This window comes from Gouania willdenowi, chromosome 7 (genome assembly GCF_900634775.1).
Source record: "Gouania willdenowi chromosome 7, fGouWil2.1, whole genome shotgun sequence".
NCBI lineage: Eukaryota > Metazoa > Chordata > Actinopteri > Blenniiformes > Gobiesocidae > Gouania > Gouania willdenowi.
This window is the reverse complement of record NC_041050.1, coordinates 11,063,692-11,076,464: the sequence shown is the minus strand read 5'-3', so window position 1 is coordinate 11,076,464 and position 12,773 is coordinate 11,063,692. Positions and strand designations below refer to the sequence as shown.

At 35.6% G+C, this 12,773-nt stretch overlaps 1 protein-coding gene across 1 annotated transcript in view; it reads left to right on the top strand.

Annotated features, from left to right (window-relative positions):
• dvl1a (dishevelled segment polarity protein 1a) overlaps positions 1-12,773 on the top strand; it is a 52,833-nt gene that overhangs the window by 13,782 nt on the left and 26,278 nt on the right. Inside the window, exons 2-3 of the mRNA XM_028452929.1 lie at positions 707-776; positions 5,155-5,276. Of these exons, the coding sequence (XP_028308730.1) occupies positions 707-776; positions 5,155-5,276 (192 nt within the window). The remainder of the gene's footprint in view (positions 1-706; positions 777-5,154; positions 5,277-12,773) is intronic.

Below are 12,773 nucleotides of genomic sequence, written 5' to 3'. Positions count from 1 at the left end.
TACCCATTTCTGCATCAGTTTACACTTATATTTTGTTGCCATTTCATCATCTTTCCCCATTTAAATGACTTTACTGGCTATGCTAAATAGAGTTAATCGCGTCAACTACTGTTATTAACTATGCATTTTATATTCTTTTGAGAATTTAGGACAATGGGAGGTAGGGTTCTCACCAGGACTTTTTTGTAGCATAGGGGGATTGCGTGGTGAAATTTAGAAATGTATATAACCCTTTGACAGCCATATTTTGTGAAGTAAAGCTAAAGTTTTTTGTTTTTTGAAAAATCTTTGTTACTTACTGCCCTACTTTAAAGTTATTTGTTGAATTGGTGAAGATTCATGATGAATGTAGATGATAGTAATGCCCAAAACAGCTCATGTAGCACTCTGTGGAAATATCTCTGATTGGCTGAATTCCAATCAGAAATGAGATTTCTAAACCTCATTTACAGAGCCAAGAGAAGGAGAAGAGTTTTAATTTCCACTCAGAACACTTTGAATTATAATGTGCTCAAAGAATACTATTGATTTTTGACCAAATGATGCCAAAAAAAGTACATACTGCAGCTTTAAGTGTACAATCACCAATGCTAGCAAGGTTGCAAAAGCAGGTGAAAAAATAAATGAGGAAAGCAGAAGTGTTTTCTGTGCCTATGTCCTTCTTCTGCAGCGTTATTCTGAACGTGTTGGTCTGTTTGTTCCCCAGGGTTGTCAAAGAAGAGATTTCCGACGACAACGCCAAGCTGCCGTGCTTTAACGGTAGAGTCGTGTCCTGGGTAAGTTAGATGGAGTCACACACAACACAAAGCAAAACTACACTTTTTACTACACTTTTTTTGTTCTGGCTTTGCAAATTCAGCTCAAAACAAAAAGAGGAGTGTCATCGCCAGTGGATATTACACATACAATGGATATAGTTTTTTACTCAAATTAATGGTCAGGTACCCTTAAGGGTGTAAGAAAAAATTGATTCGGTGGTATATCACAATATTTGACTGCGTGATTATCCTATCAATCCAAAAAAAAATGTCCAAATACATTTTTTTAATCAGATATTTTTTACATAAAAAAATAATTTGATTGCGCTAACATATGCAAAGCACGTAAACGTACGGTCACTAGGTGTCAGTCAACCACGAAAGACCTTGTGAAACTACATTTCCTCATTCCTCAATGCATTTTAGCTTGGAAGTTGAATTTAACAGAATCATAGTATGTTGTGGAAGTTAAAAAGTTTAACTTTTTTGAAAAATTGAATTTGACAGTTTGATAACCATACCACTTTTTTAATTATTTTGTACTTGATTTACATTTTACTTGTTCTTGTTAGTTTAAAAAAACAAGTATTTCATACCATTTTGTACTTGTATTGTGTTGGTTAGTATCTGGAAATATCGTATCAGGTCCATGGCAATATGTACCCCTAGTTACCCTATTGACTTCTGTAGCTATATAGTGTTTTCTCTTCACACAACATAAATAGCTCCATGAGGACAAGTTACTCGGCCTCGAGGGACAGTAAAATAAATCAAGTGGGTACTTTACATCTTAATCATTACTCTGTCATATGAGACAGAGGACACAGGTCACAGCTCTGGCTATAAATATGGACTAAAAGCTAAGTAGAGAGGCAGATAAATTAGTTTGATTAGCTGCATATTTAGTCTACTAGGTGTTTTTGTGTTTCCCCACACACAGATAGATGCACACAATAGCCTGTATGGACACATAATATTGATCAAGTCATCCTCCTGCTTACTGCTCTCCTTAAGGAGGTCAGAGGTGAGCACAGGGTGGCTAGAGGCTAGTTAGAGCCTGTGTGCCTCAGTGTCACTTACCGTAATCAGGGTGGATACAGAAGGGAAACAGTGGCATGAAGACCTAACCACAATTCTAATAATGGTTATTACTTGTAATCTATAAGATTGTCCAAAAATATTAACAAATCAGTGAGGAATTATTCTTATTATTCATTATGGTGTTGAAGATTATGTGCCATGTATGCTTTATAGTAAGATAATATTCATAAATACCTATTTTCATATATGCAAAAGTTCATCTGAAATGACAATATTTGTGGCAACTTATGAAAGAAGTAAAGGCATTAAAACAGAAATACTTTGGAAAATGGGCTCATCATTGCTATCGTAAGCTTTGCTTCTGCAGATGTTGTGTGTTCAAGTCTTGCTGCTAGTGTTTTATCTGTGTTTTCAGTAGACCCCTGCAACTGAGTTGTAGTTGATGTCTTAATTTTATATAAACGTGGCACCCTCAAAATGTTTGTGTTGTTCTTTAAAATGATTCTTTGTCATTGCTTTGCTGACTTTTGAATAGAGAACAATTTTTGGCAAACAGATCAGGGTGTATCTGGGTCATATTCGATGGAAAAAAATAGTTTTTACTTGCTTCGCCCAACATTGCTTCAACCTACTAGAAAGTGACCAGGCCAGAACAACTGAGCACACAAGTAAACACATAGAAGTTTGAAAAAGCTAGTTTTGTTTTGGAGAAAAGTGAACTGTTTGTTGTGTAGTGAATAGAAATGTAGTGGGTAGCACATCTGCCTTCGGGTTGGACACTTTGGTCATTTCTGTGTGGCGTTTACGAAATTCTCCCCAAGCTTACGTGGGTTTTCTCTGGGAAATCTGGTTTCCTCCCATCATCCCATTAAATGGAGTCTCCAGATTACCCATAGGTGTGAGTGGTTGTCTGGGTTGTACCCCCCACCTAGCGCCCTTTAAGTGCTGGATTAGACCATTAATGTTTTAGGGTTTTGTATTTTTCTAAACATCGTTCGCTTCTGTACTTGCTTTATCATGTACATCAGTGGTTCTCAACTGGTTTAGCTTTGAGCAACATTTTAACTCCTAAAATATCTATCAAATAAATAATTGGAGTCGTTTGAACCTGAGATAATGAAGACTCACGGTCAAGCAACATAAAGAAATGAACTGTTTAATGTAAACTAAAATGTCTAGTATTTGGTGATACTAGAAAAGAAAATGTTTATCTTTAGAAATATAGAAGCTTTATTGTCAATGATCTGAAAACAATACAACGAAATCTTGTTGGCAGCAGTCAATCATCAAACAGCAGAAATATTAAAATACTCTAGAAAAATATGTGGTCATAAATATAAGTAAATAGTTATAAATAAAGACAAGTGTTAAAAGTAGCAGCTAAAGGCACAAGCATGTTAAAACAATACGTTTGTCCTTGCACTCTCAGGGGCGGATTCACTAAGATCTGAAATAAAGGGTGGTAAACCAGTTGCGTCCCTAAATCTTTTGGTGACGCAGTTTCCACACCTGCTGTGAGAAATTCACTAGGATTGCAGCAATGATTAGTGCACGTGCAGAAGTGGTGCAGACCGCCCTATTTAAATGAGCGCTTTGATCTTTCAATGTGGAGACGTGAGTGCACAGAAGCACAAAATGACTTTTGAGGAAGTTAAATTGGAGACAGATGGACTAAATAAACAAATAAAAATGTTTTTTATTTCTTTTTTTATCATTTGATGTGGCTGTTCCGTCAGGTCCTGTAACTTTGCTTTAATCAGTCCATGAAAAACAGGCAGATCTGGACAGAAACCGTCCTATTGATCTGCCATTGATCTGAGTTAATGCAGCAACTCAATTTGTCAATCAGTCTGCACCATTTGAAGATGATCTACTGACCATCATCCAGAAGGTCTGGCTCCTGAGGAGCGCTGTGTCACCACAATATCATATGTGAACATTGTGCCATCACTGCGTAAATTACGCATCTGATCAGCTGATTCTGGCCTGATGCTCCTTCCATCAGCATGACATGAGAGTTTGACAGTCAAAACATCACTGGAGCGGTGCTTCCATAGCCTCTCTCCACCACAGCCAGACCAGACTCAACACACGCACCGCCGTGGGTGTGCAGCTTTTTCTCTCCCTCACACACACTATACGCTGTATTTTCTTATTCAGTGGCTGTTAATATTGACTATTGTTTTATTTAAAATATTTTCTTATCCTGGAAAGGTTAACTGGAGCATTTTTTTTAATCTCCACTGTGTTTTGTGTCAACATTTACTGCAGCGGATCTCTGCGTGTGTGTTTGCACCTGTTTGTCAGTCGTACTATTTTCCAGTGCTAAAACAATCACAGCAAACATTTCCTTGTTTGATGAATTGCATTGCGCCCGCTGCATTAATTTATTTGCATTTCCTCCTCCCATTTTTTTGCGCCCCTTATGAGATCCGCCTACTTTACATATTCGTCAGAGGGAAACGCACTCAATGAATTGAGGTTGCATTGTGATGCACAGAAGATGCACACTCCATATTTGTATGGTTTGTACACCTTATTAGCACGTGGAGTGATGTTTGCGCACATTTTTAATACACCTAAACCTTTTTGAGCAAATTGTCTACAGCACGAGGGAAGAAACTGTTTTACAACCTAAATCCAGATAATAATAATAATAATAATAATAATAATAATAATAATAATAATAATACTAAATATTTATATTTTTATTAGTCTGAGCTAAATGGCAAAATACAAGAATGTCAATGTCGTTAAACTTCCATTTATCTATTTTCTTACCCTTACGCTCCTTTTTTCAGGGGTAGTGGGGGTGTGCTGTTGCCTCTATGTCGTTAAATAATGCTAAAAAATAAAAAGGCAGCCCTGTCTTTAAGATTATAGCGACACCACAGTGAGTCTCATATATCCAATGCCTTCCATTAGATCAATCCAGTGTATAAGGGGCTGTCTGCCTTAACTTTTCATTATTCAGGCAGAGATGAAAGGATGGATGATTGTCCGTAGTTCTTTGTACTGACACTCAGCTGAGGAAAGCAGAGTGGTCTTTAATGATTCTGTGTCGCCTTCAGTGTTTCTCAAGGTAATGCGACGGCCAGTTTTCTGCAGGCTTTCTTGGCTGCATCTCAATTTATTCTTCACTTTGTGTGCCTATTTGCTTAGAAGGAGTCTTTTTTTATGTGATGTGTGCGCGCACAAGTGTATTTCACATTATCTGTTCTGATGTTTTGTTTTTTTTTGGTACAGGCATTTTTGCATATAAGAAAACCTTCATGAGTTTCACGAGTTAGTACATTCTCTCTGAGATTAACATGTCTGATATTTAATGGATATTTTCTTCTTATTTGCTTGTCAGCTGGTGCTAGCAGAGAGCGCTCACTCTGATGGAGGTTCTCAGTGCACAGAGAGCCACCCAGAGCTCCCTCCTCCACTGGAGAGAACAGGGGGCATCGGAGACTCGCGACCCCCCTCCTTCCAGTAAGTAGGCTGATTGCTGCACGTTATATATGCACAATGGCACACGGGCAGATGTATTCAAGCACGCAGTCCCGTGCAGTAGGAGATCTTTTTATTTCACAGCATGCCATATGTGTTAATCACAACATGAAGAGACTCCTCATCGCAGCCTTATACAGGAGGTGTAGGTGGTGTGTTACAGCCCGACATGTAACAATGAACCAAGATGTTATAAAACAAAATGTAATAAAACACAAAATGACTAATTAACAAGATGCTGAACCCAAAATGTATGTATATATGTATGTATGTGTGAACGTATATGTATATATGTTTGATGTGCATGTATAAACTGTATCTATAGAATTTTGTGTAGAATATATATTGTAAAACTAGTAATATTAGTTTCCTAGTTACTGTATTATTATATATATTTCATATTATCTAGAGCAGTGTTTATTAAATGGGGGTATGTGTAGCCTTAGGGATACGTTAGTACTTGAGAGAGAGTGGAAGAGAGGAAATTTAACAAATTAACTTATTAAAAATGTATGGCTTTATAATGTTTATTTTTAGTTTAAAATGATAAGAATAAATATTTCTAGCAACTCACAAAACAACAACAAAACACACAAAATAAGAGAACAATATACTGAAAAATTAAAAGGACAACGGCAAAATACACAAAATGACCTCAAAAACACACACATAAAGAGAGAAAACTACTTACTATTACCAGCAACACACAAAACGACAACAAAGACACACTAAATGAGAGAAAACTACACGAGATCACAACAAAATAGACAAAAAATATAAAAAAGAAAAAACATAGAAAACCACATGAGAAACAAAAAAATGACACCAAAAATACGCACACTGAGATAGAATAATTGAAATAATACCAAAAACACACAAAAACGACAACAAAAAACACACAAAATAGGAGAAACATATACAGAATAATAACAAACAACAACAAATTACACAAAATGATGATAGAAATGATCTTGATTAGAATATGAACTGAAAAGACAAGGGTCAATCTTAATCCCACATGACCGTAAATGACAAAAACTATAAAGCTAAAACTGAATATGTTTTATTACACTTATTTACAAAATGAGATGATTTTAAAAGTGTTATCACTCATTCATTCTTTCATTTTGCTCTATAGTTGTTTTTTTCACAGAATTGTAGTCAGACAAAGGGGGGACTTGAGCCAAAAAAGGTTTGAGAACCACTGAATTCTAGAGAGCCTTGTTTAGTTTGTGTAGTGGGTTATAGGTGTGTATAAGCTTTTGCTTCAGCCTACACCCTTTCGGCTGATTAGTGTGATAATTGAATGTTGTTTGTCCCGTTTTTTTTTTTTTTTTTTTTTTTCTTTTTCTGAAGACTGGCAAAATAAAATTCAAATTTACCAGTTGTAACATTTGGGTTTTATTTAAAAAATGTTTTACAGCAATTTGGGTCGTTGTTACACATCGGGCTCTAACACGGCTTTTTACGCCACTGTGTGTGAGCATAGCATGAAGTATGTGTGAAAGCTTGAGTGCAGGCCTTGCATGGGTGCCAGGAATTTCCACTTGTGTGTGTGTGTGTGTGTGTGTGTGTGTACATGTGTCCCCCCCCCCCTTTTTCACAACCATAGAGTAAGGCGTTATTCATCTCATCAATGTAAACATGATTCGTGTGTTGCCAGCGCTGCTGATTCTTGAAATAGCCTCAACGCCGCATCAACGTCTTCAGGCAAACACTGGTGCTCAGAGAGAACCTTTGTGTTCAGTCAGTGCACTCATTCATACGCGGCTAATAAAGGCGCACGTGGCCTTTAAAAACATATAGGGGCTTAAAGGCTTTGGACTGATGATTGTCTCCACAGAGTGACCACACTCACCTGGACGCCATGGAAACAGATTGTGAGCAGTATACAGTACGTAGCTGCACTTGCTTGAGAAGTTCTTTAGCTAAATATAGCAGTCAGGGCTGGGGGCAATGGGGGTTGGAGTTGTTGCCATTAGTGCACGGGAGCAAAATAACCGAAGCTATATGGAAAACAGGGTTGGGGTCAATTATAGCTGTAACTGGTAATTAAATACAATTATGGTTTAATTATGATTGTAATTGTAATTTTTAAAATGTGTTGATGTCGTAATCGTAATTAAATTGCAATTGAGTTTGGATAATTGACTTTGTAATTGTAATTGCCATGAACAATTATAAAAATTGGCAATTATAATTTAACACAAAACTGGGGAATAATTTCACACGTTACAGTAGGGCTGCACAATTTATCGAATTTTAATTGTGATTACGATTTTTTTTTATTTTTTTAAGTAGTGCAAAATAAATACAGATTAACATGATTCATAATTGTGATTATAATCGTGATTACAGTATTGATCAAAATAACCTTGATTATCATTTTGGCCGTATTCGTGCAGCCCTATGTTACAGTTCTGTGTGCAGTTCTACACATTCTGCATGTAGTTAACAATTATTGAAATATGTTTCATATCAAGCTTTCCAACATTTTACTATTTTAAAAACGAGGGGTATACTGACACAAAAAAGGTTCAGACGCCCACACCAAAAATATGAAAATCTATATTTTCATTGATTAAGTGGGTAACCAATAGATAAGAAATAAATTAGGTGATAGATGTTTTTAGTGTATTTTACAGCTGATTTAGGACCCATTACCATAAGAGATGCTAACAGAAAGCTAACACAAGAGGAAGGTTAACTTTTATTAGATTATTTATTTCAGGCTTGGTAATTGTGATTCATTTTAATTTAACTTTGGTAATTAAGAAGGTAATTGTAACTTTTTGAGGATAAAAAAAAAATTCTAATTTAATTGTAATTGGGGAAAAATGCTGGCCACTGTAATGGTAATTGAATTGTAATTGAACCCAACCCTGATTGAGAACATGCAATCTGTCATGCCTTGCTGTATCTGTTTATCCAGTCTTTGACTCGCTTACGTTGATGGTTTTACTGGTGCTTCCATCCGGCCCTTTAAGATCGCCACCTGGTGGAGCCAAACCACAGTGTGGGTCACGTCATTTCCACCCCACCCTCCCTCCCCCTCCCTCACCCACCCACCCTTTCTCTATCCTTTTGAGTCAGACAGGCAGTCCTTTCTCCAAAGAGAAGCAGCATGGTGGTGTGTTCCCTGCAGCCAAACCTCCTCTTTTTTTTCTGAAATGAATTCACCCCTGCCTCTCTTTTTTTTTTTCACTGCTCTCTGTAAATAAATAGAATGTTAAAACTAGTTCATTTTCCCTTTGTGCTTTATTCATGCGTCTCATGTGTTGGTCGCTGTGAATGGCTCTATTTGATGAGCTTGCAGAATAGCTGTTTTTGGCTCAGAAGGGACAAGACCGATGTGCTACTCGTGTTAATCCGGATTAAAAGACATTAAAAGCACCCATCTCCATTTCCCAAGAGGGAGGGGCGGAGATCGGGGCGTCGAGGGGCAGGCGATAGGTTTCGGCTTTAATAAAAGAACAGGGGGGTGGGGGGTGGATGGGTGGGGTGGGGGTGTATATTTGTTCACAGCTGCAGGCCAGCGCCTTAGATAATCTCCCTCTGGGTCGGGAAATCTATCGCTTGGCTGCTCAGCAGTTATCAAACTGTTGGAGTGACAGACAGGCAGATGTGGAGTTATAGCATAATAATGGATCATAAGGCATTCTATTCTATTTATTGGGACATATACTGTATACCAGTGGTTCCCAAACTGTACTCTCAAAGGAGCCATTTTGCCTCATCTGACCTGGATTAAAGTCCCTCCGGAGCCGAAAAAAACACCTTCTCAATGAAAACAATACAGTGAATTGAATTCTATACAGTTAAAATTATATAGAATAATTTTTGATTTAATTTGATTTGATTTGATGTATATTGATCATGCAAATGGCAACTTAAAAACAGTTCAAAATAAAATAAAATAAAATTAATTAACATCAAGAAGTATCTTGCATCTTCAAATTCTTATGCATCTCAGTTTACATGAACACAATGTTATATAAAGAACATTGACGTCGGTCAACTCATGCTAATTGCTAATTTGCCTCACATAAAGCATGCATATTTAACTGGCACATTGGTGGATAAATGAATCTGTTCCCACACAATTGAAATCTCTATTTTCTTCCAGAATAGTGTTTTTGTTGGTTTAATTATCTTACCGGGGATTTAAAACTTAAGGTTAGTCACAGGTGCAGGAAAAGTTGATGGTCTGTAGATGTTTTATGAGGTGAAGTAGGAAGGTGCTGAGTCATTGCACGTGATTTGTTTTTATGTTGACAAATTGTTATATCATGATTTTATTTGTCATTAATCATTAATAGCCTCTGTAAGAAAATGACAACTTTTTATTTCAGTATTTTTTTTTAAAGCTACAGGGAGCCATTGCAAATGAGTCAAAGAGCCTCATTAGGCTCCAGAGCCACAGGTTGCAGACCCCTGCTTTATACCAGTGGTTCCCAAACTTTCCACGTTCCCGTACCCCTTCAGATATTTAACCTGAAACCATGTACCCTCTACTGCTGCACACATATAAAACATAATGTAATGCAGGGTTTTTTCAATCTTGGGGTCATGACCCCATGTGGGCTCACCTGGAATTCAAATGAGGTCCCTGAAATGTCTAATAATTTATAATAATAAAAAAAATACTGATTAAAAATATATTTTTAAATGTTTTAAATATTGTTCTTTTTTAAATTATAACACCACACACACAACAATCTTAAACAACTGTATTCTGTACTTTCACTTTCTCAAATGCAGTTTAGAAATACCTGAGCTTTCACTTTGTGCACTAATCCTGGCAACAACAAACATTATCAAAAGCTAAAATTAAAAAAAATAATAATGAAAAATACATTTGTGATATTAAAATGCGGTTATGACATAAAAAAAAAAGTTGGTAACCACTGATGTAATGTCAGTTTAATCCAACTTTATTTGTTAGGCACTTTAAAACAACCACAGCTGAACCAAAGTGCTGTACAGACAAAAATAATATTTCTAACTTCTCACATGAGATAAAAACTACATTTGAAATACAAAATAAATTCAGAGGCATAAAACACGAGTCAAGATACACAGTAAATTGACGTATTTCTAGGTGTCGTATACAATGTAGGCCTACAGTGAGAAATGTCTCTGAATTACACATATCCTGTTGAGGAACAATATATAATAATAGAAAAAAGTATAATAACCTGTAACCATGTGTAGTCTGACATCGGCTAATAATGTAATGAAACTTGTAATTTGTGGCAATGCATGGAGGCTCCTGACTGCTGGTTTATATTCTAGTTTCCATTTTATTTTTTTTTATTTTTTTATGTACCCCCTAAGACAATTTGTGTGCCCTTGCGCGTACTCGTACCCTACTTTGGAAACCTAGGCTCTATATAGACACATTGATCTTATTTATACATATACTGTTTTTTTCATTTATTTTGAACAATTTGCAAACGTAATAATGCAAGAAACAATATTACAATACAAAACAAAAGATATGATACAAGATCTCTTACCTCCAATAAAAAAAGAAAAACAAAACTATATATTAATACATATACATGCATACACATACTTTTTTTTGTTTGAAAGGGAGTGAGTAGAAGTATAAACCTATTAGTCCAACCCCTTTTTTCTATATTACAGTAACAAATAATCTAATTTTCAGCATCCTGTTTTCTAACCATTGCTGCTGTTAATTAATTATTAATTATAAAGTTGTCTTTTCTTGTCGCTTTAAATTTTTATGCAAAATTTTTTTCTTAACATAAATTACTATTGATATCAGCATTCTCACTTTCTAGTACTGTATTCAGTGTATTCCTGTATTGAGCCAGTTGCAGTTTTTTTGAACCATTGAAAGGTTGGAAAATAATCTTATTGCGATTTTTTTCTCTCAATATTGCGATTACGATTTAATATCACTGAACACAAGCAATAAATCAATCTGTTTCATAATAAATTTCAGATTTATTTAAACTTTAAGAAGCTAAAAAAATAAAACATTTAAAGCACTGATTACAACAAGAAAGATTTTGACCAACTGTTTTCATCCTTTTCTTGAATAACAATGACTTTATTTGAAGAAATCAGCTGTAAAACAAGACATGAAGCTAGTATTACTTTTTTTTTAATACAAACATTTTCATGATAAGTGTTTTTTATATATATATTAATCTATTGTTTATTTTACTACCAGTAATTATTTTTAAATGTTTCCTAAAACATTTCTTTGGGTTTAGCAAAGCATGTAAGGGTAGAATAGTTTAATTCAGTAATCAGATGATCTCACATTCACCTCAATTATTTAAATTATTATTTAGTTTGTAAGCGTCCACCCATCATTTTCTTCTCTAGCTAAACTTGATGAGGAAACTGCAGCATTACTTATGAAACTGAATCAAGAATTATGTGTAACGAAGGAACACTTTTGAGACTTTTTCAGACGTGTCATGGTTTATTTGTAAGTATTTCTTATTTTTAATTTTAGGGAGTGTCTATTGTTGAACTAAAGACACTCTTGATGTGTCATTAATTGAAATCAACTTATGAACTTGTTTGGCCAGACCAAAATTTATGTCTGCACTCAATGACAATCTAAAAAAAAAAAAAAAAAAAATGATCTGACATTTAAATAAAGTGGTTATACCAGAGGTTCCCAACATTGATATCACAAATCACATATCACATTTTTTTTTCTCGAATCAGTTTTTGATCACGTTTATTAAAGTGTGTCACAAATACACAGTAGCCAAGATTAGTGCACAAAGTGACAAGTGTGCCACCTCAGATATTTTAAGTATAGGATGCAGTTATTTGATGTTTATTATGTGTGATGTGTATTTGAAAAATAATAATAATAGAGTATGTTTTTTTCTTTTCTTTTTTTTTACCAATTACTAGACATTCCAGGCAAACCCAAGGTTGAAAATCACTGGGTTATATACTGTATATATTTGTATTATGTTTGAGATGTATATTATACAAATGTATTCTATGTATGCCAACGTCATATTTGCATACATGCAGTGACCTGTGCTGGTGATACTGGGCCCAGATGCAACCATTAACACACACCCACACACACACACACAGAGAAGTGTGTAAGCATGCCCCATTGAGCACTTTATCCTGCTGAGTGAACACAGCAGACTCAGTATTAAGGCTGCTACTGGGTCCTTTTATTTAAATTTGCACGTATAATCTGCACGTATAATCTGCACGCTGTCATTGGAGCAGGAGGATGTTTTGTCCACAAGGTTTTGTTTTTTGATATTTTGCGTTCTGCTTGTCTATTATGGGTATGACTTTGTTTGTGTATACTCTATGCGCTTGAATGCTTGGGTGATTATTTATGCAAGTGTGAGCTACAAATTGCACATGTGTGCGTGTGCGTGCGTGAAACTGACAGAGTTCAGTGAAGTTCTCGCCAGCTTTAGGTTTCCTCAGACTCCCAGTGTGTGTGCGTGTGTGTCC